Genomic DNA, 24,379 nt, shown 5'->3' on the forward strand with positions numbered 1-24,379 from the left:
CAATTTCAGTTCTGTTTCTAAGAGTTGACAGCAGACCAGGAAGGGAGATCTCATTTGCAAGAGGGTCCCTAGTCAAAGCTGGTGAATTAAAACACTTGGGTTTTATAATCAGTGGGGGTTGAGTGTAATTCCACTTAAAAGAAGGGAAAATAAATACAACCTTCCTACCCAAGCCTACAGCAGATTTCCAGACAGTTTAAAGAAATACATTTTTGACCTTGGATGTAGAATAACTCAACGAATTTGCTGATCATTGCAGTTTATAATAGCTCTACATTGTTGTGGTGGATGCTCTTGATGTCTGCCCATATCCCCTACTTTGGATGGTATATCCCCGTCCCATTTGTCATGATTGTTGGAGATTACAATACAGAGTATTGCCCTGGATCAAGTGCAAGCACCTTGCTTGAGAGGCTACACCTCTTCCCACCCCCAACTGCGGTTTAGTTGGCTAATGACCTGCTGGCATGGAATACAAAGGGCCACCTGCTTGACCCAATGTGAGACTAGCTTTGTCACATCATTTGTGCCCTAGAGTATCTTGTGGGATCAGACTGCAGCTAGTCTCTACTGAGATCACACTCATGCTTGCCATTTTCTCCCTGTCCTATTCTGTTTCCCTCACTTCCCTTCTCCTGAGAGCACATTCCCAATAAGTCACTTAAACAAGAATCCTTATCTTAGACTTGTTCCAAGGAACCCAATCTAAGACAGTTGACCCCAAAAGTGTTCCCAGGGACAGGACTTAATTGTTAGCAGAGCCTCAGGAAAGGTTGAATCCCAGTCTATGCAAGTCTCTTGCACAAACTCAGGGCCTTAAAAGGAAAGGAATGGGACCCTAACACTTGGAAGGAGTTATCTGTATAGACACAGTTAAACTTCTCAAATCCTGAGTCCTCAAATTCTGAGCTCTATGGGTCTGACGAAATGGCCAGCCCCCCTCCCCCTTATCAGAAGATAGAACTAGATACACACACACATGCTTGAAATTCTACAAAGGCCTCAAATGAGGCAAGTGCCCTAGAAGGTATTTCTTGTCCTTTTCATGATTTATACTACCACCTCTCTTGGCTCATAATTAGAGTCAAATCTCAGCATAACCTGATTCAGAAAGTGCTGAGCCAGCTGAAGCAAAAGAAACAGACTATGCCTAAAAAGATCCCAAGCTGGATATGCTACCATCAGGAAACAGGAATAGTTCCTGGTTGCTAGGTCAAGAGGAAACAGGATATAAAGCTGGATTAGGGAGAGTTGTCAATACGGTGGTGATACAAGATTTCATACCCTAGAAAAGGTCCTGGTGCCAGTTGTAATAGGCTGTTGGAATGGCCCTGAATACTTGAAAAAAGCAAAGGCCTATATTAAACAAAATAGAGAAGCCACAATTGCTGTATCAAGGTATGGAGGAAGGGTTTCAAAGCTCAGAGAAGCATGCATAAGGTCCACTCTAGAAGATAAAGAACCCTGTGGCTGACCATGTTCCTTGGGGAGGAACAGAAGACACTCCCTATATCAAGGCAGAGAGGTTTGAGACATATCACATCATTCAATAGACTGGGAATAGCGACAGGAGATACAAGTTAGTACTGCTTTCCCTAATAGCACTGGGGATGACAGAATCCAAGAATAGCAGAGGTCAGGTGGCAGCATATACCCCTTAGAAAGAAGGTGGACAGAATTACTAGAAACTGTTACAAGTTCAGAATGAGTCAGCAACACCTGACCCACAGAAATTTATGGAAATGGCTCATAAAACATTTCATCCCTAGCAGCAAGACAGATAGGCAGCCAAAAAAGGTGTATACATATACATAGACGTATACATACATATACACACACATACTGCAATGGGGATCAAGAATGCATGAGCAAAAGTTTGAGGTCAGCCACCCCCAATGAAGAGCTATGTTCATATGCCCAGTTCTCTGACCCAGAACATATCAGCTAAAGAAAAAAAATCCCATAACACCACAGATAGCTCTGTGGATTACTCAGGTCTTTCAAAACTATTGAATACAGATCGAACTGAGAGCCAAAGACCCCAAATACCATCATGATCTTCCCATTAAGAGTAGAGGTATGTGGAAGTCAGCAAAGAAACTGAGTCCCAACCATGTCTTACAGTGGGTACTGATGGTCATTTCCCTGGTCTCCAAACATGGAATTGGAATGAATATACTTAGCAATTGGCAGAAATCTAACTTCATTCCCTGAATGTTGTTGTAGGAAGGCCATGAGGAAGATCCTGAAAGTATTCCTACCCTCCCTCCAGGAGGATAATATTTTTTTTTAAATATTTGTATCTGTATAATAATCTGTATTAGTTTCCTATGTCTGCTATAATAAAGTACCACAAACTGAGGGGTTTTAAACAGCAGAAATTTATTCTCTCAGATTTCTGAAGGCTAGAAGTCTGAAACCAAGATGTCAGTAGGGCTATTCTCCCTCCAAAGCCTCTAAGGGCTTCCAGGTACCCGAGCTCTGGCAGCCCCCAGGCATTCCTTGGCTTGTGGCAAAATAACTCCAATCTCTGCCTTCTTCCATCTTCCCTCTACGTATCTTCCCTGTGTATCTGTATCTGTGTCTAAATTTCCCTCTTCCTATAAAGATACCTGTCATATTAAATTAAGGGCCCACCCTCCTCAAGTATGACCTCATCTTAACTAACTACATGTGCAATGACCCTATTTCAAAATAAGGTCACATTCACAGGTGCAAGAGATTAGGATTCAATACATCTTTTGGAGGATACAATTCAACCAATAACACCATCTCAAAGGCATGGCAAAAACCAGTGTCACCCTCAAAATCTTAAAGGATATAGGAGTGGTGGTGGTCCCAAATAGGGCCCTATTAAGATACTAGTCTTGTCCCTGTAGAAACTAAATAATCTACAGAAGATTATAATAGACTACCACAAGTTAACCAAGCATTCACCTCCATTGCAGCTGCTTTACCAGATGTGGTATATTTACCAGAGCAGATTAGTAATCTTGACTACTCGATATGTCACTATTGAACTGACAAATGTTTTCTTTTTCATTCTTATTAAGGAAGAAGAATGAGAAGAAGCTCACATTCACATGGACAGACAACAGTGCATTTACAGTCTTGCCCCAGGGCTATGTCAATTTTCTTGCTCTCGTTATCATATTGTCAGAAGAACCTTCAGTCATCTGAACATTCTACAGATCATCACACTGGCCAACTATATTGACGATGTCAGTCATACCTAATGAGCAGGAAGTAGCAAGTGTGCTGGACATTCATGTTCCAGATGGAGACAAAACCCAGAAAGATTTAGGACCCTGCCACACAGGTAAAGTTTCTAGGGGTCCAGTGTTCTAAGCATCCTAGAATATTCAAAAGTAAGACATAAGTTATTATTTTGCAACTCCTAACACTAAAAAAGAATCAGAACGCTTGACAGTCTTCTTTAGGTCTGAGAGGCAGCATATAACAAACACACTTGAAAATACTGCTATAACCTATTTGTCAGATGATTTAGAAAGCTGTTAGCCTTGAGTGGAGCCCAGAGCAAAGAAAGGTTCTGCATAAGGTCCAGGATTATTGCTTGGTCCACATCATTCATAGTACTAGACTTATTTGTGTTGGCAAAATATATTATGTATAGTACATATTTGTAGGATTCTAGAGAAAGGCTATGACGTCTGTGGTGGAAAAGTAAAAACTACTGACAAACAATTCCTAGCATGACATTTGGCCTCAGTAAAAACAGGATCAAAACATTGGACCCCAAGTGATATTCAGTGGCCAGAGCCTCTATCACTGGTTGGATACGGTGATGTGCTAGAGACGGTTTATACCAGCACAGCTCTCCCCAAGTCCACATTCTGTGACATCATTTTGGCAGCTTGAAATCAGCCATGGTGGGAATATTTATACCACAAAACAGCAAATGCTACAAACCAGGGTGGTATTTTTCAGAGATGATTATTTTGAACATTTCCCAGCATACCAGTGATGCTAACAGACCCAACCAATCATAAGGTCAGGTGACCCCAGCAGCAATCCACCATAATATGGATGTGACACAACTGGGATCAAATTTGAGTAGGTTCAGAGAGTATAAGAGAACTGGACAAATATATGTCCCTAGTCCTCATGTCATCTGTCACTGCTGCAGCAATGCTTCTCCCTTATTTCATACCTATGTACTCATGGAGGGTTTTCTGTGACCTGTTGATGAGGAAGGGAAAAGTCTAATATTTATAGATGACTGGGGTCCAGTATGTGGGTGTAAGGGAAAATAAATTGCTTTTGTACTACAGAGTAGTCCTGAAAAATAGCAATTAGGGAAGAAAAGAGAAGTGGCCTGGCATTGGGATATATGGTCTAATGACTTGGCTGACTGGTCAGGACCCTGGAACAAGCATGATTTGAAAACTAGGTATAAGAAGGTCTGAGTAAGATGCATGTGATGGGCTTATGGGAGTGGGCACCAAGCATGGAGACTGTCCTGTGGCATGTTCCTGCCAACCAGAGAATCCACTGCAGAATAAACTTTACGAACATCAAGGATGACTTGGCCAGTAAATGTCAGCCGGTCTCTGTAGTTGGCCGCCCTGAAGCCTCATCAGTGATACAGAGTAGCTAGAGTGGTAGAGATGGAGAATATGAATGTACCTAACAGCATAATGGACTCCACTTCTTGAAAGCTTATCTAGCAACTACTGCTCCTTAATATTGGGCCTGCCAGCAACAGAGAGCAATGCAGAGGTCATCCCTCAAGGAGACCAATCTGCCACTTGGTAGCAAATTGATTATATAGGAAACTCTTCACTCAGGAAAAAGCTGTATTTAATCTAGTCATGTCAAACATACATCCTTGGTCTGGGCTTACCTTTCTTACCAACAAGATCTCAGCTAGCCCACTACCCAAGGATTCAAAGTGTATGAGGACCAAACTGGAATCACATATGATATCAACTTGGACTAAGGGATCACTTTACAGCAAAGGAGAAATGGTGGAGGGGAAATAACCGAGGGATACACTGATCCTACTACCACCATAGCATCTAGGAGTTCCATTATAAAGGAATGTAATGGACTCAAAGTTGCAACTGAAGTGACATTGTGGAGAGACACCACTGTAAGATGAGACATTATCCTTTAGGATGAGGTATACACTTTAAACCAATCACGGTTACATGGTTATATAGCCCCAGGTAGGAGAATATATGTGTCAGGGAACCAAGCGTAGAAGTAGAAGTGGCCTTGTTCACCATTATTCTGTGACTTGTTTGGGGTATTTGTGCTTCCTATCTCCATTAGTTAACAATAGCTTTACATTCTCTTGATGATTAGAGTCCATTAACCCTGTCAATATGGCAACTTCTTTTTTTTGCTTACTGGTCTACTGGCAAAAGGAAACCAAAGTGACCAGATAGCAGCTATAGCTTTAAGTATAGTAGTACTCTTAATGTGTTTCCTCGTAGGAGTGTCCCCCATTTTGGAACCTTGACCACTGTATTCATAGAGCTGAAAGTAGAGTAATGGGAAATCATCAATTCAAAACTCAGTTCACACTCCTTGCCCTTATTTTATTTGACTTATCTGCAACATGAAAACCTTAACTGCTCCACTTTTCCTAACTCAGGTCTCCTTATTCCTGTATTGTGAGGGCTGCTCATGTTCCATTGTCGTCATTCATTCTTTGTCTTCCCCCTCCTTTCAGATGTGGTCCTTTTCTTATTCTAGAAACTCCTTTGGGGATTCCATTTCCCTATCTATAAAAAATTCAACTATCATTTTATCTCTCAAGACTTACAAATCTATATTTCTACACCTAATCTTGCTCTTGAGCTAGACTAATATTTTCCATTGCTTGACAATGCCCCAAAGGCATCATTTTTAAAAATAAATATATTCCTCCTATACTCTCAATCTTGGAAAATAATATGGAAACAAATATTTCAGAAATGAGTGATCCAATGAGTGACTGGAAGAGCATCAATAAAGGTAATAAAAAATTATCCTAGAACCATAATTCTTAACATCTGAAAAATCTTGGAACTTATTGGACCTTCACCTAAAAATGCACATACTCAACAAAATATACCTGGAGGTTACTACTACCTAAATGGGGAACTCAAATTCCCCACATATTTTGGTTCCAAAATATATATTCAACCTGTAGTTAAGCAATACACATTCCATGATAATAACATGTTTGTTAAAGGAACTAGTCCTGGCCAAAATGCTCTAAATAAATACTGGGAAAGCTGACACACATCTAGAAGCTACAGGACAAGCCAAATTTGACCCTAATACAAAGAGTCATACTAAGGAAAAAGATGTATTGGCCTCTGTACTTGCTGCTTAAAAGGAATGCTGTTTCAGGATCAAGGAAAAAAGTGGCAAGTGGCCTGGACAAATAGCACAGCTTTATTAAAATGGATAAAAATTTAATAGATAGTTAACCTACTAGAGTACAAATATGGGAAGCAGCATGAATTCTGACCAAAGAGAGACAGTTAAGTATGTTCCTCTAAATGGAATCAGAAGTATCTAAAGGACTATGGCCTAGGGTATGGGTAGCAAAAGTACAAGGAATACAATTCTTAAATGGAGAACATGGTTTGCTTAGGTGCTTACTAACTGCCAACTCCCTATGCATAACAAAAAGCAAACATATCCAAATAGTACAGTTAGTCAGAATTGGAAATGTATAACAATTAACTAGAATTTTAGAGATTAAGGGAAATAGGTATCACTTAAACATAAGGTCTACTGGCAACCTTAATCAGTGCAATCTTATAGTATGAAACAGGCATATGATTATGCTGATAAGAGACTTGAAATCAGAATTTACTGAGATCTGACCCTTAAATTAATACTCCAATCCATGACAATTTGTTATATAGGCAAGGGATACGTCTGCTGGGAAGTTAATTCTAACTGACATTCTGTAATGATCTTAGCTTAATTCATAATGTAAAACTATTTGGTATAATAATGAAGTCATTAGTAAAAATAATTTGATTTTTTTAAAAGTATCATAACAAAAGACAGTCTCTTCGGCAAATGGTGTTGGGAAAACTGGACAGTGACATAGAAAAAAAAAATGTACCTGGACCACTTTCTTACACCATACACAAAAATAAACTCAAAACGGATGAAAGACCTAAACGTAAGACAGGAAGACATCAAAATCGTTGAGGAGAAAGCAGGCTAAAACCTCTTTGACCTCAGCTGTAGCAACTTCTTACTCAACATGTTTCTGGAGGCAAGGGAAACAAAACCAAAAATGAACTATTGGGACCTCATCAAGATTAAAAAAAACCTTCTTCACAGTGAAGGAAACAATCAGCAAAACTAAAAGGCAACTGACAGATTGGGAGAAGATATTTGCAAATAACATATCAAATAAAGGGTTAGTATCCAAAATCTATAAAGAACTTACCAAACTCAACACCCCCCCAAAAAATAATCCAGCGAGGAAATGGGCAAAAGACAGAATAGACACTTCTCCAAAGAAGACACCCAGATGGCTAACAAACACATGAAAAAATGCTCAACTTCGCTCATCATCAGGGAAATACAAATTAAAACCACAATGAGATACCACCTCAAACCAGTCAAAATGGTTAAAATTAACAACTCAGGCAACAACAGATGTTGGTGAGGATGCAGAGAAAGAGGATCTCTTTTGCACTTCTGCTGGGAATGCAAACTGGTACAGCTACTCTGGAAAACAGTATGGAGGTTCCTCAAAAAATTAAAAATAGAACTACCCTGCAGCCCAGAAATTACTAGGTATATACCCAAGGGATACAGGTGTGCTGTTTTGAAGGGGCACATACACCTTAATGTTTATAGCAGCACTATCAACAATAGTCAAAATATGGAAAGAGCTCAAATGTCCATCGACAGATGAATGGATAAAGATGTGGTATATATATAAATGGAGTATTACTCAGCAACCAAAAAGAATGACATCTTGCCATTTGCAACAACGTGGATGGAACTAGAGGGTATTATGCTAAGCGAAATTAGTCAGAGAAAGACAAATATCATATGACTTCATTCATATGTGGAATTTAAGATACAAAACAGATGAACATAAGGAAAGGGCAACAAAAATAATACAAAAACAGAGAGGGGGACTAAATAGAAGAGACTCTTAAATACAGACAACAAACTGAGGGTTGCTGTAGGGGCTGTTGTGGGGGGGATAGGCTAAATGAGTAAGGAGCATTAAGGAAGATGCTTGTTGAGGTGAGCACTGGGTTATATATAGGGGATGAATCACTGGAAACTACTGAAATCATTATTGCACTATATGCTAACTAACTTGGATATAAATTAAAAATAAACAAATAAGTCAATAAATAAATAAATAAATAAATAAAAACTATCATAACACTGATATCAATGATCAAGTATATTGGGAAATTAAATTAAAACTCCCAAATGTTGTTCTTCCAATGGAAACTGATTGGCCAGAGGAGGAACTAGATTTACCTGACAACCAATTAATCTTTATATTAAATTAACCTATTGACACCTTACATGAAATTCATATTTTGGTGATGAAAAAAAGGAAAAGGGTTGATAAACATGCGCATGATTCCAAACATATCTGTGCTGGATATTTGGAAAACTGAACTATTTAAAGCAATATCTAGACCCTGTTGGATGAAACAAATAATTAATATCCTAGTATTTGTATTTTTTTAACATTTATTTATTTTTGAGAGACAGCATGTGAGCAGGGGAGAGGCGGAGGGGGGTGGACAGAGGATCTGAAGCAGGCTCGGTCCTGTCAGCACAGACCCTGATGAGGAGCTTGAACTCTGAACTGTGAGATCATGACCTGAGCTGAAGTGGGATACTTAACCAACTGAGCCACCCAGGAGCCCCTAGTATTTGTATTTTTGCTTTTGTTGTTGTTCTGTAAATGGTGCAAAAGATTCAGGAAAAGGAATGATGATGAGCAGTGTATAATTAAGAAGGGGTGCGTGTGTAACACGAAGTTATATTACAGCTGAACTGGAAGAGTTCCTTGCTCATCCCAGGGACAACTGGAAGCCAGGTACTGATTCTCGGTCACAATAACAATGATTAGGTTAATGATATATAATGTACTCTTTAGAGTGTAACACTCCCCTGATGGCACCCAGGGCCAGCCTCTTTGATGGCTCACCATTGCTGTAATCAATTAAAGAGCCTGGTTCGGCTATGGGACCAATGGCCCATAAGAGATCCCTTGGAAATTTTTGCCAGAATTCTCCTGAAATAAAACAGGTCGTTTGATTTACCCCCTAAAAATCATTCCCCAGGTGTTTCCAGTTTCAACAAATGGGGCACCACTGCTGACCCAGCTGCTCAAGCAAAAAGGACAGCATTGGGGCTTGACTCCTCCCTTTCCCAGACTTCAACATGCATTCCATAGCAAGCCCTCTCAGTCTCCTAAACAACACAAATTCTTTCACTTCTCTCAATCTACTCTGGCATCACCCTGTTCTGGAGCACCTTTCGGCAATAGTCTCTGCTTCCACTACAATTCATTATTGTACCCATTACCTATATACCCATTTCCAAAACACCACATTTGGAAAGTCAGTTCATGTCACATTTTTGTTTAAAACATTGTAATAGCTTCCCATTGCTCTCAAAATACGATAAAGTTCCTTACTATTGCCCATAAATGTCCAGGCGATCTAGCTGCTCCCTGTCTCCCAAATCCCAGTCTTATTCTTCTTCCCCCTTGCCTTTTGTGCTCTAGCCACACTGGCCTCCTTTCTCCTATTCAAACACACTGGGCCCTTTCCCACCTCAGGGCATTTATATTTTTAGTCCTTCTGCCTATAAAGCACACACACACCCACACACACACACCCACATACTTTTCGCAAATCGCCTGGTTTTTATCATTTGGGTATCAATCAAACATTGTCTCTTCTTAGTGGTCTTCCTAACTACATCATCTAAAGTATCATTCCTTTGCTCAGCAGCTCACAGTTACTCTATCACATCACCCTGTTTGCTTCCTTCATCACGTGTTTTCAGTCTATAGTTTTCTGTTATTACAATCACTACTGTAATCAGCTTGTACTTCGACAGACTCATGTCTTTTCTATTAATTAACCAATTTATTTGAGATAGGATTAATAAGTACAACAGATAGTAAGATGACATAATGAAGTACATCAGATGAGAAGAAGACATAGTGAAGAGATATTCAGCTGCCAGTCTCCCGTTCATCACACTGGCTGGCACACCCAAGTGTAAATTCCTTGCACAGGTGGGTCTCTCTTGTCTGAGGAGCAAGCGAATGACTAGCTTGGGCATTCTGTAAACCTCTTCCTTACATGCAAAGTATTTTGAATAATACTATTATTCTAATAATAGTATTTGGACAATACTATTATTAGAATAATAGTAGATACTAATAGAATAATAATATTTTGAATAATAATAAAGTATGTTAAGCTTAACAGATTCAGCTATATATAACTTACTTACCTATTTTATTTATATTTTTAGATGACTGCTTTGTGGGATTCATGATCTGGGCATCCCCTTTATGCTTAACCTCAACTATAATCATCTGTCTCTCCCAGTATTACTTACAAAACAGGTTCAGCTACTATAGCAGACAGAAACCCAAAACCACAACAGAATTTTATTCTGCTTCACATTAGTCTGGTGTGGAAGCTTCCAGGAAGTTGTCACATGCTCAGGGCCCTTTTGTTTTGCTGCTCCATGAGCCCTGTGGTTTTACCTGGGCCACGCAGTACAAGAAATCCCACCACTGCATACCCATTCTGACCTAGTAGCAAAGGGGACAGTGGAAGGAGAAGGATGCCTCTTTATTTTAAGGGCATGTTCTGGCCAGAACCTAGGTTCTACCTAGACTAAGAGAAACCTGCAAGAAAGTCTGAAAGGTACAGTCTATTTCCTGGGTAGCCATGTGCTCGGTTATAACTCTGGACTTTTCTTACAGCTGGAGAGAAGGAAAAATGAATATTAGGGAGTTCTCTCTCACACACCCATTAGAATGCAAACTTCATAAAAATAGAATTTCTCTGCCCTTTTTCACCTTATATCCCACCTCCTAGAACAGTACCTAGTACATTTTGTCCTCCTCTTGTGGTAAGGTCCCCTCCCTAAGAAATGAAAACAAAAACAAAAACAAAAAAAAACCCCTCAAGGCAACCAGGCTATACGCATACATGAAAACATCCCTCATGACCTTGTAACATAAGACCGCTTAATCAGACTGCATGTTTGTGTGTTACCATATACGGGACACAAAGAAATAGGAAATGTAAAAAAAAACTATGCCATGTGGCATTTGGGGCTCAGTTTGGTATGAACCCAGCTGAGCTGTGCCGGCATGAATAAAGTTGCTTCCTGGAAAGAAAAGTCTTGAAGTCATGACTCTCTGTGTGAGAATCTTGCTACACTGACCATTTTCCTTGCCTTTGTTCTGACTCAGCCATCATCACCATTCACTTGGACATAAGCAGTGTCCTTCTAAATTACTTTTCTGTCTCCATTCCAATCTATCTTCCACACCGCTATTGAAGTAAACTGTTGAAAATAGAAACATTCTTCTTTTATTTCATTTCTGAAAGCCATTCAATAGCTTGCCAATATCCTCAGGATAATGGACCAGCAGAGCCTTCAAGGGCCTTGACAACCGCATCTCAGCACACTCACCCTGTTCTCCAGCCAAATAAAGCTGAATATAGTTCCTTCAGCATCCCATCCTCTTTGGCACTTTTATGTCTCTACACACATACTGTTCAAACCAGAAAAAACAGCCATTCACTCTTCTCCATTCCCACAGTAAGTTGTACATACTACCTCTGACATTATTTTGTGATTTTTAAATTTACATCTTCCTCTATTATGAGGCTATAACCACTAAAGGGAAGGGCAGAGACCATGTCTTGTTTCTCTTTCAGTTCTTGGCCATGAGTTAATCACAATACTTTTTTGTTGCTGTCTTAAATGACAACAAGTTTGAAGGAATAAAACACCATTACCTTGTATAAAACTAAGAACCCTGTTTTATCTGGGTATCTAGTATCCCCTGCTGGAAGCTGGGCTCCTTCTGCCCAAGAATTTATGGATGTCAGGCTGAATAACACATAGGAATAACATCTAAGAAATAAAGTTTACTATTCACATAGTAAACAGCGAAAGAATTCCCCAAGGAGAAGACCTCAGGTTCTATCTAAAGAGAAACAAAGTTTAGAAGGAGGTGGAAAGTGATATAGTGTTTTATTATGGTTAAGGGGGTGGTTCCATATTTTCTTCTCTTTCCTAGATGTGAGGCAAAGGGGAGAGGTAGGGAATTGAAAGCTGTCAGCCATCAAACTTCAAAATCAATTCTTTCTGTATTATGAAGCCTTTTATTCCAATGATTATACTTTATTTGAAATCGTTTTTGTTTTTGCTTTACCTTAAGAAATAATGCCCACCTCACAGGGTTGTTGTGGAATTAAATTTAAATAAAAGAGGAGACGGAAAGGACATTGTATACTATGGTGTATCATAGTGAGAATACTATCTATTCTGTAAAGCCATACACCAATTATCATAATCCGAGAGACTAGATCCTAAGTACTTTCTACATGAAGCCTGCACTTCCTATATTCCAATATAATTTTGACCTGACTGATAAAATATATATGCAATGAAGTGTGGAGGGATGATGCTTGATTTTGTATATCATTGTCCATTATCTCACATACCTGCCATGGGGACCCAAGGGAAGGGGGCTTTGTGTACTGCTGACACGTAGATTGCAGTGCTCAATGCACAAGTCACAAACACAGTTTCTGTAGTCAAAGTATTTGAGTGGGTGGTAAAACCTAGTGGGAGCTAAACAGATGTGCGTGTCATCAATTTCCCATCCTCATACCACCTTTTGTTGAATCTATGGCATTTGCATGCAGCATCTGTGGGCATTTTGATCTCTAAAATGGGGCTTTAGGATCTATACTGGAGAAGCAGCTCAAAAATATAAAATATTTTTATTGAAAACCTCATCAGACTGTAAACTTGTGGCACAGAGTAGGAACAACAAAGCACATCCTGTGTTTCTGAGTCACCACCTCAGCAGACTGACCACTTTCCCCCTCTGTGATAACGAGAACACTTGAAATGACTTCCAGCCCTCCACACAGCAACAGGGAAATGGCACCACTCTCCCCAGTGGAGGTAAAAGTTGGGACAGTGAACATTAAGGATATTACACCTAAGTTAATAGATTCCCAATAGAATCATCCTGTTCACAACTGAAACATTTAGAGAAGCAAAGCACAGCCCTCAGGCAGACAGAGATGGGAGACAAGCAAACTGATATTTATAATCTTCTTTGAGAGCATGACAAAGGAGAAGCCAGGCCTTCTTAAGAAAAAGTGCGCCATGAGGAAAACCCTCAAACAAGAATCCTTGACTTTTTCATCTCGCAGCTTCTTCCTATCCAACTGAAAATTCACTTGACAATATTTCTATTGCATCATTAAGATATGAGCATTCTTTTTTCTTTTCTTTCTTTCTTTCTTTTTTTTTTTTTTTTTGGGAGAGAGAGAACACAAATAAGCACATGCTAGCAAGGGGATGGGCAGACGAAGAGAAAGAGAGAGAGAATCTTAACTAGTCTCCATGCCCAAGGTGGGGCTCAACGCAGCGCTTGATGTAGGGCTTGATCTCACAACTGTGAGATCATGACCTGAGCCAAAATCAAGAGTCAGACACTTAACTGACTGAGCCACCCAGGCACTCCAAGATGTGAGCATTCTTAAAGCAGTACTATTATCTAATACCTGGGAATTCAATTGCTCCACAGGTCAGTTGGCGTGGCACAGAAAAAAGAAATACCACAAATAAAAATTCATGCTTGGTGATCTGGAACTATGTATACCTTTGGTTGAAAGGAAAGTGGAAGGACCACTGACCTTATATTCAGCAAATGACCTAATCTCCTACTTCATTGAGAAAATCTAGGCCAGAATTCTCAAAATGTGGACCCCAGGTCAGTTCCAGAAGTTTCATCTGGGAACTTGTTAGAACTATGTATTCTAAGCCCTATCCCAGACTCTCAGCTCTAGGTTGGGGTCCAGCAATCTGTTTTTCAATAAGCCTTCAAGGGGATTCTGATGCACTCTAATATTTGATAAACATTGATGGTAGAGATCTTTGGAAAAGAAGTTCTCCTAATTCTCTTCTTGTAATTTCCAATATATTCATTCTTTTCTGCCTTGGATTTACACATTTCAAAAGAAGAGATTTCTAATCTTGTCTGAAACTCATCTTTCCCCCTGTACCTTCCTTAGTATATTCAATACCAACTTTGCCCATCTCTCTTATCTTCAATGTCTCCCCATCTACTGGTTCCTTCCATTCAGCATAGGTAAGTCTCCACATTACAGCACTTCTCCTTCATTGAATCTTCTCCAATCAGCTTCCATTCTCTCTTTCCTCACTAATGAAAATATAGAGAGTGATATTTTATTGCTATCCTTTCTTCCTCGGCTCTAATTTATGATTTTTTAAAGTGTAAATCACACATGTTATCTTTAATTTTCATCACAACTCTGAAAACTAGGTATTATCTTTCCATTGTGTGTCCATTTGGGTTTCTGTGGGATGAAGAACCTTACCCAAAAGGTAATAGGATGCAAGTTCACTCAGTTGGACACAGGTCATTTATAATTTGTTCTTTCTCTATGGTAAATCAAACCACTGTCTTTATATTCCAGGCCTTTTGCCTTCAATGACGGCCAAGTTCTGTCATCAATGTGCTCTCTCCAAACAACAGCTAAATTTATATCAGGGTTTTTCTTTTTAACCTTATATATACTTGGCACTACCTTTCATTTGCATCACTCAAATTCCTTCACTGGCTTTAAAAATCTAATCTCTAGCACATGGCCCCTTATCTATGGCACATTTAGCACAACGACCAGGAGCTCAAGAGAAGTTTCACCCAGTTGTAACTGTCAAAGCAATACCAGAGTAGGAGTCATGTCCTAGAGATCTTTTTTAAGTCTAGGTCAGGAGTCATCAAACTGACTGGCAAGCCAAATCTAGCCTGCTACCTGTTTGTATAAATTAAGTGTTACTGGAACACGGCTACATTTATTCATCATGCATTATCTATGGCTACTTTCACACTATAACAGTAGTGTTGAATAGTCATGAAAAAGACTGCAAGGCCCACAAAGCCAAAAATATTAGCTGACCTTTCAACGAAAGTTTTCTCACCCCTGGTTTAGACATGGAGATTGATTCCATATTCTCAGTGCTCTAAGTGGTAAGTATAATTCTTTCCCACACATGGTCAGAGGCTGCATCCCTGACATCTGTGAACTTGCATCAAGTTGATGACAGTGATAGTTGGAGCTCGACTTCCTCACTTCTAATCAAATGTCTTTCAATCAGATTCCTCAGCCAGCAATTCTACCAGTGTGCAACTATGCATGTTCCAGTGAAAGCATTTTTAAGGAATATATAGCAATGCTTTTATACCCACAGTTAAAAATAAATGTAGAGTCAATGACTGATACTCTCTCATATATTAAAAAGTATCCAGGTAATTGAAATGAAAGACATGTTATGAATGAATTACTTAATATGTAGTGTTACTGACTGCACAACACAAACTCCCTGGATAATGGCTAAATCTTCCACTTCACTCTAAATTACTGGTACCCTGCATGAGGCTGCTGATAACTTAAGACATGGTTTCTAGTTTTCAAAAGGGTTTACTGGATAATATTCAAGGGGACAGAAACTAACATTTGTTGATAACCTAACATGTGCTTTTTACTAAGGTAGGTATCTTACAGAGGTTACTATATTTAATCCTCACAATAGCCCATGAGGTGAGTATTATTACTGTCGCTGTACAAACTAATACACTCAACTGACAGAGATAGACAATCATGTCCCAAATGTCAGGCAGGATTTGATACTTCTATGGGAAGGACAATTCCACAACTTTCAAGGTGTCCTTGAGTTAGATAAACTCAAAATTTACAAGGTACATTTTATCCAGATTGTTATCCGATAAAGTATGTCATCAACACCTGACAAAACCAGATCCGTGCTGTGCCAGTCATCACCCCCTTAGGTGCTGGATTGTGAGGAATTTACTTCTGGGAAAGAGTCTGGGATGCTAGAAGGGGCAATCAGAGAACTCAGGAAAGCATACATTTACCAACTGGTATGAAAGCATTTCAAAATTGTAACAACTGGTACAACTGTACCAGTGCCAACTTGCTGAAAAATAAATCTGTGGAATTCTTTACAACTCCAAATCTGCAATTCTGCAGAAGCATAACCAAGACTAATTACATGAGCTATGCGATTGAGTAAGCGATCCGGGAGTGATATGCCCATTTTAGTTCTCAATGATTGGCTATGACAATTCTAATGTTAATTCAGCTCAACAGAAGATGGTAAGTCAGTGCTTTACAAATTTTTAACCCGTTCTCCCTATGGTATGTTACCATGCTTCTCTATCTATCACATACAGACTGTCTGACGAACCATTTCATGCCAGTAACTATAATAGCTGGAGTCCCAGTGATCTAATTCTTAGTGTATTTGAGAACCAGCAACTAAAAAATGCCCTGCATTAGTCAATGGGTACATACTGGGCTACGCATCAGCACTATGGAAGCTCACCAAGTGGCAAGGGTATATGGCACAGCATAAAAACCAGATTTTAATGATGCAATATTAGTCCTTCTCCTTGATAAATGATTTAAACAAAAAGTACACCATATTTTTAAAATTTAAAATTACATAAAATATAGAGAAAACACTTTTCATTGTAATGATAAAACCCCATGTTATGTAAGCAGGCCATTCTTGGAAAATATTTGAAAATTATGTAGAGGAAAAAATGAAAAAAACCAAAATGCTAATTATTAAATGTATGATGAAACACACATCTGAAGCAGCATCACCGTGCAATTTTAACCACAATTATAAGATTATATGTACTTGATTAACTTTTCAGCCCTAGATTCAGATAGCCTCATTTACAAATAGAGACTCTGCAAAATAGCCCAAGCATCTATCTCTCAGAGTATAATTTTCATTCCTCTTTTGATTTATAACGAAGTGTTCTATTTCATACATAATCACAAACTGAGGTTAGTAAAATGGTATAATAATAAAAAGAAACTAGGGATAATTATATGTAGAGCAGAGCATAAAAATATCTCCTATCATATATACATACATAATTCCCTTAGGTACTCTGATATGATTTTGCTTTTCTAAATGGAAACATATTGATGCACACTGAATAGTTATTTAAAAAAACTGATCATAGGCAGTAATTTTGTTTTCCCTTGACATTAATAAAAATGTATCTCATTCCTCCCTTGATAGGTTCCTTCCAATCTTAACAGGTTGAAAATCTCTCCACCGTTTAAAGGGTGCTACCCAAAGGAAAACAAATTCTCAAAACGTCAATAGCCTCAGTTACTTCACAAATACCCAACATTTTAATAGCAGATTATGTTGGAATTATCAGAAAATAAAACTTAGAACTGACATTTAATTTTGAGACTACTCACCCCTCCTGGCTTACGGTTGTAATAGCGATGCTTGGGAGTGTCGTCAAAGGGAGCGTGGTAGGTCTGGAAATGCCATCTCCCTCGGGAGTCCTTGCCCTCTCACTCTGTCTTTGGGACAGGGGCGGTAACTGTAAGTTTCCTGAGCAACACCTTCTCCCTCTCCAGAGGTCGATCCCAAGTGTGTTACTAGAAGAACTGTAGGATTTACTCAAGCTACATTCAAGATAATCTTTCACATTCTGAAGGAACCACAGGGAGAGAAAAAAGAAGAAAAAGAGAATGAAATTCAAATCTCTAAAATGATGCACAGCGGAGTGAAATAAGAACCTAAATGATCCAGCTGTCACTCATAAAGTCCTGATTCGTGATCTCACAATCAGAACCTAAAACTCACATTAAAAGCTTACGAGAAAACAAGAAGTGGGCAGGCTGGCTAACTTTCAACTTTTGGAATAAACTATCAGTTGCACATTCTTGGTGATTTTTAGGACAGTAGGTAATATTTACCAGTTATAGTATGTGGATCAGAGGGCTTTCTATCTTCTTTCTCTCTCTTAAATTTTTATTTCTTTTTTCCTTTCTTTCTCATTTTATTTTAACTTGCTAAAATGAAAACCTATCATTGAATATACATTGGAAATCAATGTTATCATTCTGCAACACAGGAGAAAACCACACTAGCTAAGGCATACCCTTTCTTGCTTAGGGTTTTAAAGTAAAAATATTTTCTATCTTAGGACAGAAAGATCTTGATAATTATGGAGAACTGACTTATTCCTGTTCCCATAAAAGATTTTCTCAGAGTTGAGATTTCTTTTTCTTTCTTTCCTTTTGTCTTTCTTTCCTTTCTTTCTTGCTTTCTCTTTTTTTTTTTTTTTTTTTTTTTTGGTAAAATTATGTAAGAGCTCAGAGAAAGAAGAGTATACTTTATCCAGCCCTGAACTGAACTGCATGTGTTCAGTACATGCCCTAATGCTGACATAAATGAAGTACTTGTGAGGAGATAAAGACATTGTGCTATAACCACTGATAAGAGTTATTCGTCCTCCCTACATCTCTTGGTGACTGTAGGTCCTGGCACTGTTGGGAGTAGGAGCCCCAAATGAGCTACTCCCTGATGTATCATTCATACCAGCTCAAAGACAGAAAATGTCATAGCAATGCAAATACCCATTGATAGCAACTTGGAGCTCAAAAGCTGCAACCATCACTCTCTTATCTTAATTAACATGGAATAATGGAGTCCTATCACCAGACCAAGGTGTCTCACCTGAACATCATTCTGTGGCCCTAAAAAGACAGGTTCTTCCCTGCTAGTCTTTCAGAATAGAGTTAGGAAAACCCGGGAATATATCTCCAAAGGCTTAAACAAACAAAAGTTCTTTATCTCCCATTCCACTCATCCCTATCCTAGTTCATACAAGAACAACTAACTCGAGTTTCAAGGTCTATCTTGATTGGTGCAACAAATATTTGTTGCATACCCATCATAGTTTTACACTGAGCTACTTAAGAAGGATACAACAGCAAATGGAAGCATAGTATCTATGCTCACAGAAACCTATATTCTAGTGATTTATGCTTATCTGATCCACACAAGACCACCTTTTGATGAAGGAAATTTGGGTATGAATAGGTCTGACAGTTTTCAGGGGCCCCACCCTCTACTTGAAATGGGATACCACCCCCATTTTCTTGTGCTTGACAGGAATACCATTTATTTGAAATTTAGTAGGACCACAATTCAACAAGAAAACAAAATATAATTTTCCAGAGTTTAAAATATTCTGGGATGTGGTCAGCGTTTCACTATTTACTAACCAGTTATGTTAAATTCATTGTAGGCCTAGCACTTAGTGTAGTTACTGTGTGTGTATGTGTGTGTGTATGTATGTTTTACAAATTAGAGGCTGAGGGGAAAGCTTGGTATATATAAGGTTTTGTTTGTTGTTTTTTTTTTTTCCTGAAAAGGCATAAAGATAAATTCATGAAACAGAATACACAAAGTCTTCCTGAAAAGACTCAAGAACAAACTAAAAGCCAGAACTCCTGACTATAAATCAGTCTTATTCCAAATATTCATGTAAAGAAAGTACTGGTTATCTGGAAGCAAGTCATAAGTATATACATTACCTGCTATGCAAGGGCATTTGTACCAGAGAACAGAAATAAGGACATTATTTAGTTAAACCACTAACCACTAGAGTCTCCTAATAAAGTTATTGGATAGTTTTCCCTTTTAGAAAAGGAAAAGTATTTTCAACTAGGTTTAATTGTAGTAAATGAACTAAATGGGTACTTGTTTTGTACTTGTTATTTGAAAGGTAACAAAGTCATACCTACCACAAAATGTATCCCACACTGACTTGCTAACAGGCTCAAATTTATGAATTTGAAGTCATTCCTTGAGTTAAAATAATTTGTTTTAAAAGACCCCAGTTAATGTGAAAATGCATTGCCACAAAAGAACATAATGGAGTGGCTTTTTAGAAATAACTTAAAATTGTGGGAACATTAATTAATATTGTTTTTATATAAGTGATGAATCACGGGACTCTACCCCCAAAACCAAGAACACACTGTATATACACTGTATATTAACTAACTTGACAATAAATCATATATATACATATATATAAATTTTTAATTAAAAAAATTTAAAAAATTAATATTGTTTTATAAACACTCATTAACCCATGTAGAGTTACTCCAACTCTACATTCACACTCATAATCTATATAGTAATCCCCCCAAATTGCCAATGTCCTCAAGGGAAAAATCTAATTCAGTCAGTTCTCAATTACTGAATTTGAGATCTTAGATTTATATTCCTATTTTAACTAGCATGATTCTGGCTGACTACACCACTCCTCAGATCAAAGATTTGGGGGAAAGAAACATTAATTTGAATGTTACTTCTGGAAATTACACATTTTTAAATGCATCATACTACCCCAAATTCACCCTATTATCTCTACAACTCCAAGGGGAATAACCCAGTTTGGGATTATCCTCATGCTCCTGGATAATCACAACTTAAGGAGTTCCAGTCCCATGTAGGGCTTTTAGGATTCCCTGCCTCCCTCTCTTTCTCTGCCCCCTCCCCCACTCACGCTCTGTCTCTCTCAAAATAAATAATGTGTCAACAAAGAAAGAAAAAACTAACCAAATTAGCAACACTGAAATGTCCAATTGAGGAATATCAGTTCCTAGGTAGTTACAACTTTGTTGCTGCTGCTGTTGTTTTATTTTGGCTTTGCTAGTCTATCCCAAGACATTTTTGGAGCTTGCTCCAATTTTGGAATTCTTCTGATTAAACTCCTGGTGAGGAAATGGGATTAGGTACCTCCAAGGACTTCTAGTGAGCTTGGGTACAATTCACTTTGGACTATAGGCCAGAGTTTTTCAAACCTTATGAAATGAGAAATGGAAAGTATGGGAAGTAACAAGTGACACTCAGTGACCCTATGAAAACTAAATGTCATGATGCTCCATGACACAATAACAAAAGTAATTTTTCTTTGAAAAATGTATTTTAATCGCAGGCAATCACCATCACTTATGAGTAGTTTGCCCAGAGGTAAATAATATATTTTATATGTAAAATCAGCCCCTCTCTCTTTGTGTGTGTGTGTGTGTGTGTGTGTGTGTGTGTGTGTGTGTGTCTGTGTGCGCGCGCGCGTGTGTCACTCACACACATATTTCCTGGTTCTTCTTTCCTACCTCTTATCCATTTTCTCCTTTTCCCCTCTTCCCTAAACCAGCAACTCCCACCTATCTGAGCTATTCTTAATCCCTTTATTAATAATTAATTGCTCATGTTTAGTACCTGAACAGCATTAATTTATTCCTCACTTCTGATACTTAGTTCCCAAACACAAAGTACTTAATGCATACTGTTCCTGTGTCATTCATCATATAAAGTCTCCTATTAAAGTTATTTGTGTACTGTAATTATACAAACACAATAGTCATGGTTATGCATTTGCTTATTCTGACAGAGACAAACATAGTATTTTACATGCAGTAAAGACCTTTGCACATGTTGTTCTCTTTACCAGAAATGTTCTTCCCTCTGATCTTCAGAGGGCTCACACCTTCACAGCCCACATGGCCTCTCTGTCCGTACATCATCTTCTCCCATTATTCCTCCATAAACATTCTATTCTCACCATCCAAGCATTCTTTGCCTGCTGACCAACTTCACTTTTCTGTATAGCTCTTATCATAGCTGAGATTATTTTATAATCTATCCATTGATTTCTCCATGCCTCTCTGGAATATAAGCTTCAAAGGGACATTAACACTATGCTCTTGAACCTAACAAGTGTTTGGCAGATAACAGGTGCTAAATTAAATGACTATTTAAATCACTAAATAAATGTTTGCTGAATTAAAATAAATAAAAATATGATAAAATATTTTTGACTTAAGGGTGAAAACTTATTTCAAGAGTGTGGTATATAAAATGTAAAACTGCGAAGTTCCTCTTGTTGTGAGGGAAGAAATAGTGTGTGTTAACATTCAGGATAAGCTTTGTACTCGAAGAGTCAAGGCGCATAGTGAAAAGTGCCAGGTCATCACTGTCCACTAGAAATAAGGTGCAAGCCACAAATGGGAGCCAAGTGTATAATTTTAAATTTTCTAGTAGCCACATTAAAAAGTAAAAAAGAAACAGGCCCAATCACTTTTTTTTAGTATAGTTCACATATAATGTTACATTATTTTCAGATGCAGGTGAAATTACTTTTAATAGTATACTCTACTTAAACTAGTATACCCTGAATATCATCATTTCAAAATGTAATCTATATAAAAAATTATTAATGAATTTTTTTACATTTTTTTATATTTGTACTATTATATATTCAAAATCCAAGATCTATTTTTACACTTACAGCACATTGCCATTCAGACTGGTGCTTAAGAGTCATATGTGGCTAGTGCATGTTGGACACTGCAAATTAGGTAATAATTATCCACTCTGGTAGGTTTAATATTCTTTGAGTGTGCTTTTCTTTTTTGCACGTTCTTATATGCAACAATCTCCATCTTTTGTCTTTTGACTGTGGCAACCGACTGCCTCAAGGGAGGACTGGGATTATTACTGTAAGGAAAGAATCATTGTCCATCTTTTATAGACAGAATGCATTGCTTTGTTTTATTCTTCAAAAAAATAGAATCTTGGAGCACACAGTATACAAATAGTATTAAAAGACAATCCCAAGGTGGGTTTTTTTGTGTGTTTTTATTTGTTTTTAAGAAAAATGATTTCTGAACTCCCAAAGTGTCCCTTTAGATGTCCAGAGTAGAGCATGGAAGTCTGAACATCACTTTTTACCATGGGTACTGAGAACTTAGAATATGAGTTAAGGGAAGTTCCCTTGTAGTCAAGGAGCAGAGAAGGGGGAAATAAAGAAAGGAAATATTATCACAGGTGATGAAACTAGAACACTAACCAAGAGTAGAAATTGCAATGGCGAAAAGGTATGTTTTGGTGGGCAAGAGCCTTACAGCACAGCTAAGTCTCCTTCTGCATCTGTGGGTCCAAGAAGTTCCCACAAGCACCTACAGGGACACAGAAAGAAGCTGAGAATTAGCTTCTGCTAGCCTGCTATGGGATTTGCTTCAACATGTGGCAAAGGGACCAGAAGTCCATGGGGTAAGCAGCCCCAAGGTAAGTGTAGGACAGAAAGCAAAGCTTTTAAACAAACAGAGTCCCCGCTGAGAGGAGTTCACGCAGTGGGGGAGAAGGTCAAACTCACAGTGCACTAAGAAGGTATACTGCCCACGCTGAAAGCAGTCATCACTTCATACACCTGTCACATGCTTAATCAGCAATGGACCAAGGACAGAGACTTGACACCCAAGACCTGGGAAAATGAGCTGTTCCTCAACTGAACAATAGTGGATGTTAGTGGAAAGGGGACCATACAAGACAAGGACAATACCACACATCTTCTACCATAATGTTAATTAACGCTAAGTCCCTTTGCCCAATGCCATGGGCAAGGGAAGAAGTAAGAACGGGGAGAAATCCTGAAAGACAGGGCATTTACCCAAAAGACAGACTTTTACAGTAATTGGCAGATTCAAGTTCCTTACAGCCCGTCCCCCATCTGTTGAAACAGGAGCTTAACCACAAGACGAGGTATTACAGAAAGCAAGGAAAAATACTTTTTTTTCCTACCTCCCTCCTTTCCTTCTGCACATCATATTAGTTGGCATATGATTTTTAACTCAATTATAATCAGAAACTGAGTAAAACCTGGACAATTAAAGTCACACTAACAGGAGACTGGGCAATTGAAAGCAAAGGAGATAATTAATCTCAGCCGCCCATGATGCAAAGTTATGAAATGGTAAGTTTACAGACTTCTTCAGATAACCTGGAGCAGGGTTTCTGAAAGAATGAATGTATCTAGTCACCCTGGGATCTTGTTAAAATACAGTCTGATTTGTTGGTCTAAGATGTGGCTTAAGACTCTGCATTTCTAATAAACACCCAGGCAATGCTAATGCCACTGCTCTGAGGATCACATTTGAGTAGCCAAGATCTACAGGATGCATACATCACAGGCTTCTTACAAGCAGTTGTCAAAGACCCCACCATAGGAGGTGACTCTCAAAGATTAGCTGTGCCTGAGTAATGATGGGTAAGAAAGTCATCAGGAAACTGATCATGCAAGCAGTGTAGAAAGAGGAGTTTGCAAGAGTTGGAATGTAGGCATCCATCAGAGATTGGGGGTTTTGTGAATTCAACCATGAAGCTGAGCCCATCTCCAAGCTGCAGAGAGGGCAGT

The 24,379-nt window shown here is 38.5% G+C and overlaps 1 protein-coding gene across 2 annotated transcripts in view; it reads right to left on the bottom strand.

The window, feature by feature from the left end:
- PDE4B (phosphodiesterase 4B) overlaps positions 1-24,379 on the bottom strand; it is a 525,517-nt gene that overhangs the window by 404,374 nt on the left and 96,764 nt on the right. For both annotated transcript variants that reach the window (XM_019448986.2, XM_019448985.2), the window contains exon 3: positions 17,577-17,815. In XM_019448986.2, coding sequence (XP_019304531.1) covers positions 17,577-17,815 — 239 coding nt within the window. The remainder of the gene's footprint in view (positions 1-17,576; positions 17,816-24,379) is intronic.

The sequence above is a fragment of the Panthera pardus genome, unplaced genomic scaffold (assembly GCF_024362965.1).
Source record: "Panthera pardus isolate Hobbes unplaced genomic scaffold, ASM2436296v1 HiC_scaffold_11, whole genome shotgun sequence".
Lineage (NCBI taxonomy): Eukaryota > Metazoa > Chordata > Mammalia > Carnivora > Felidae > Panthera > Panthera pardus.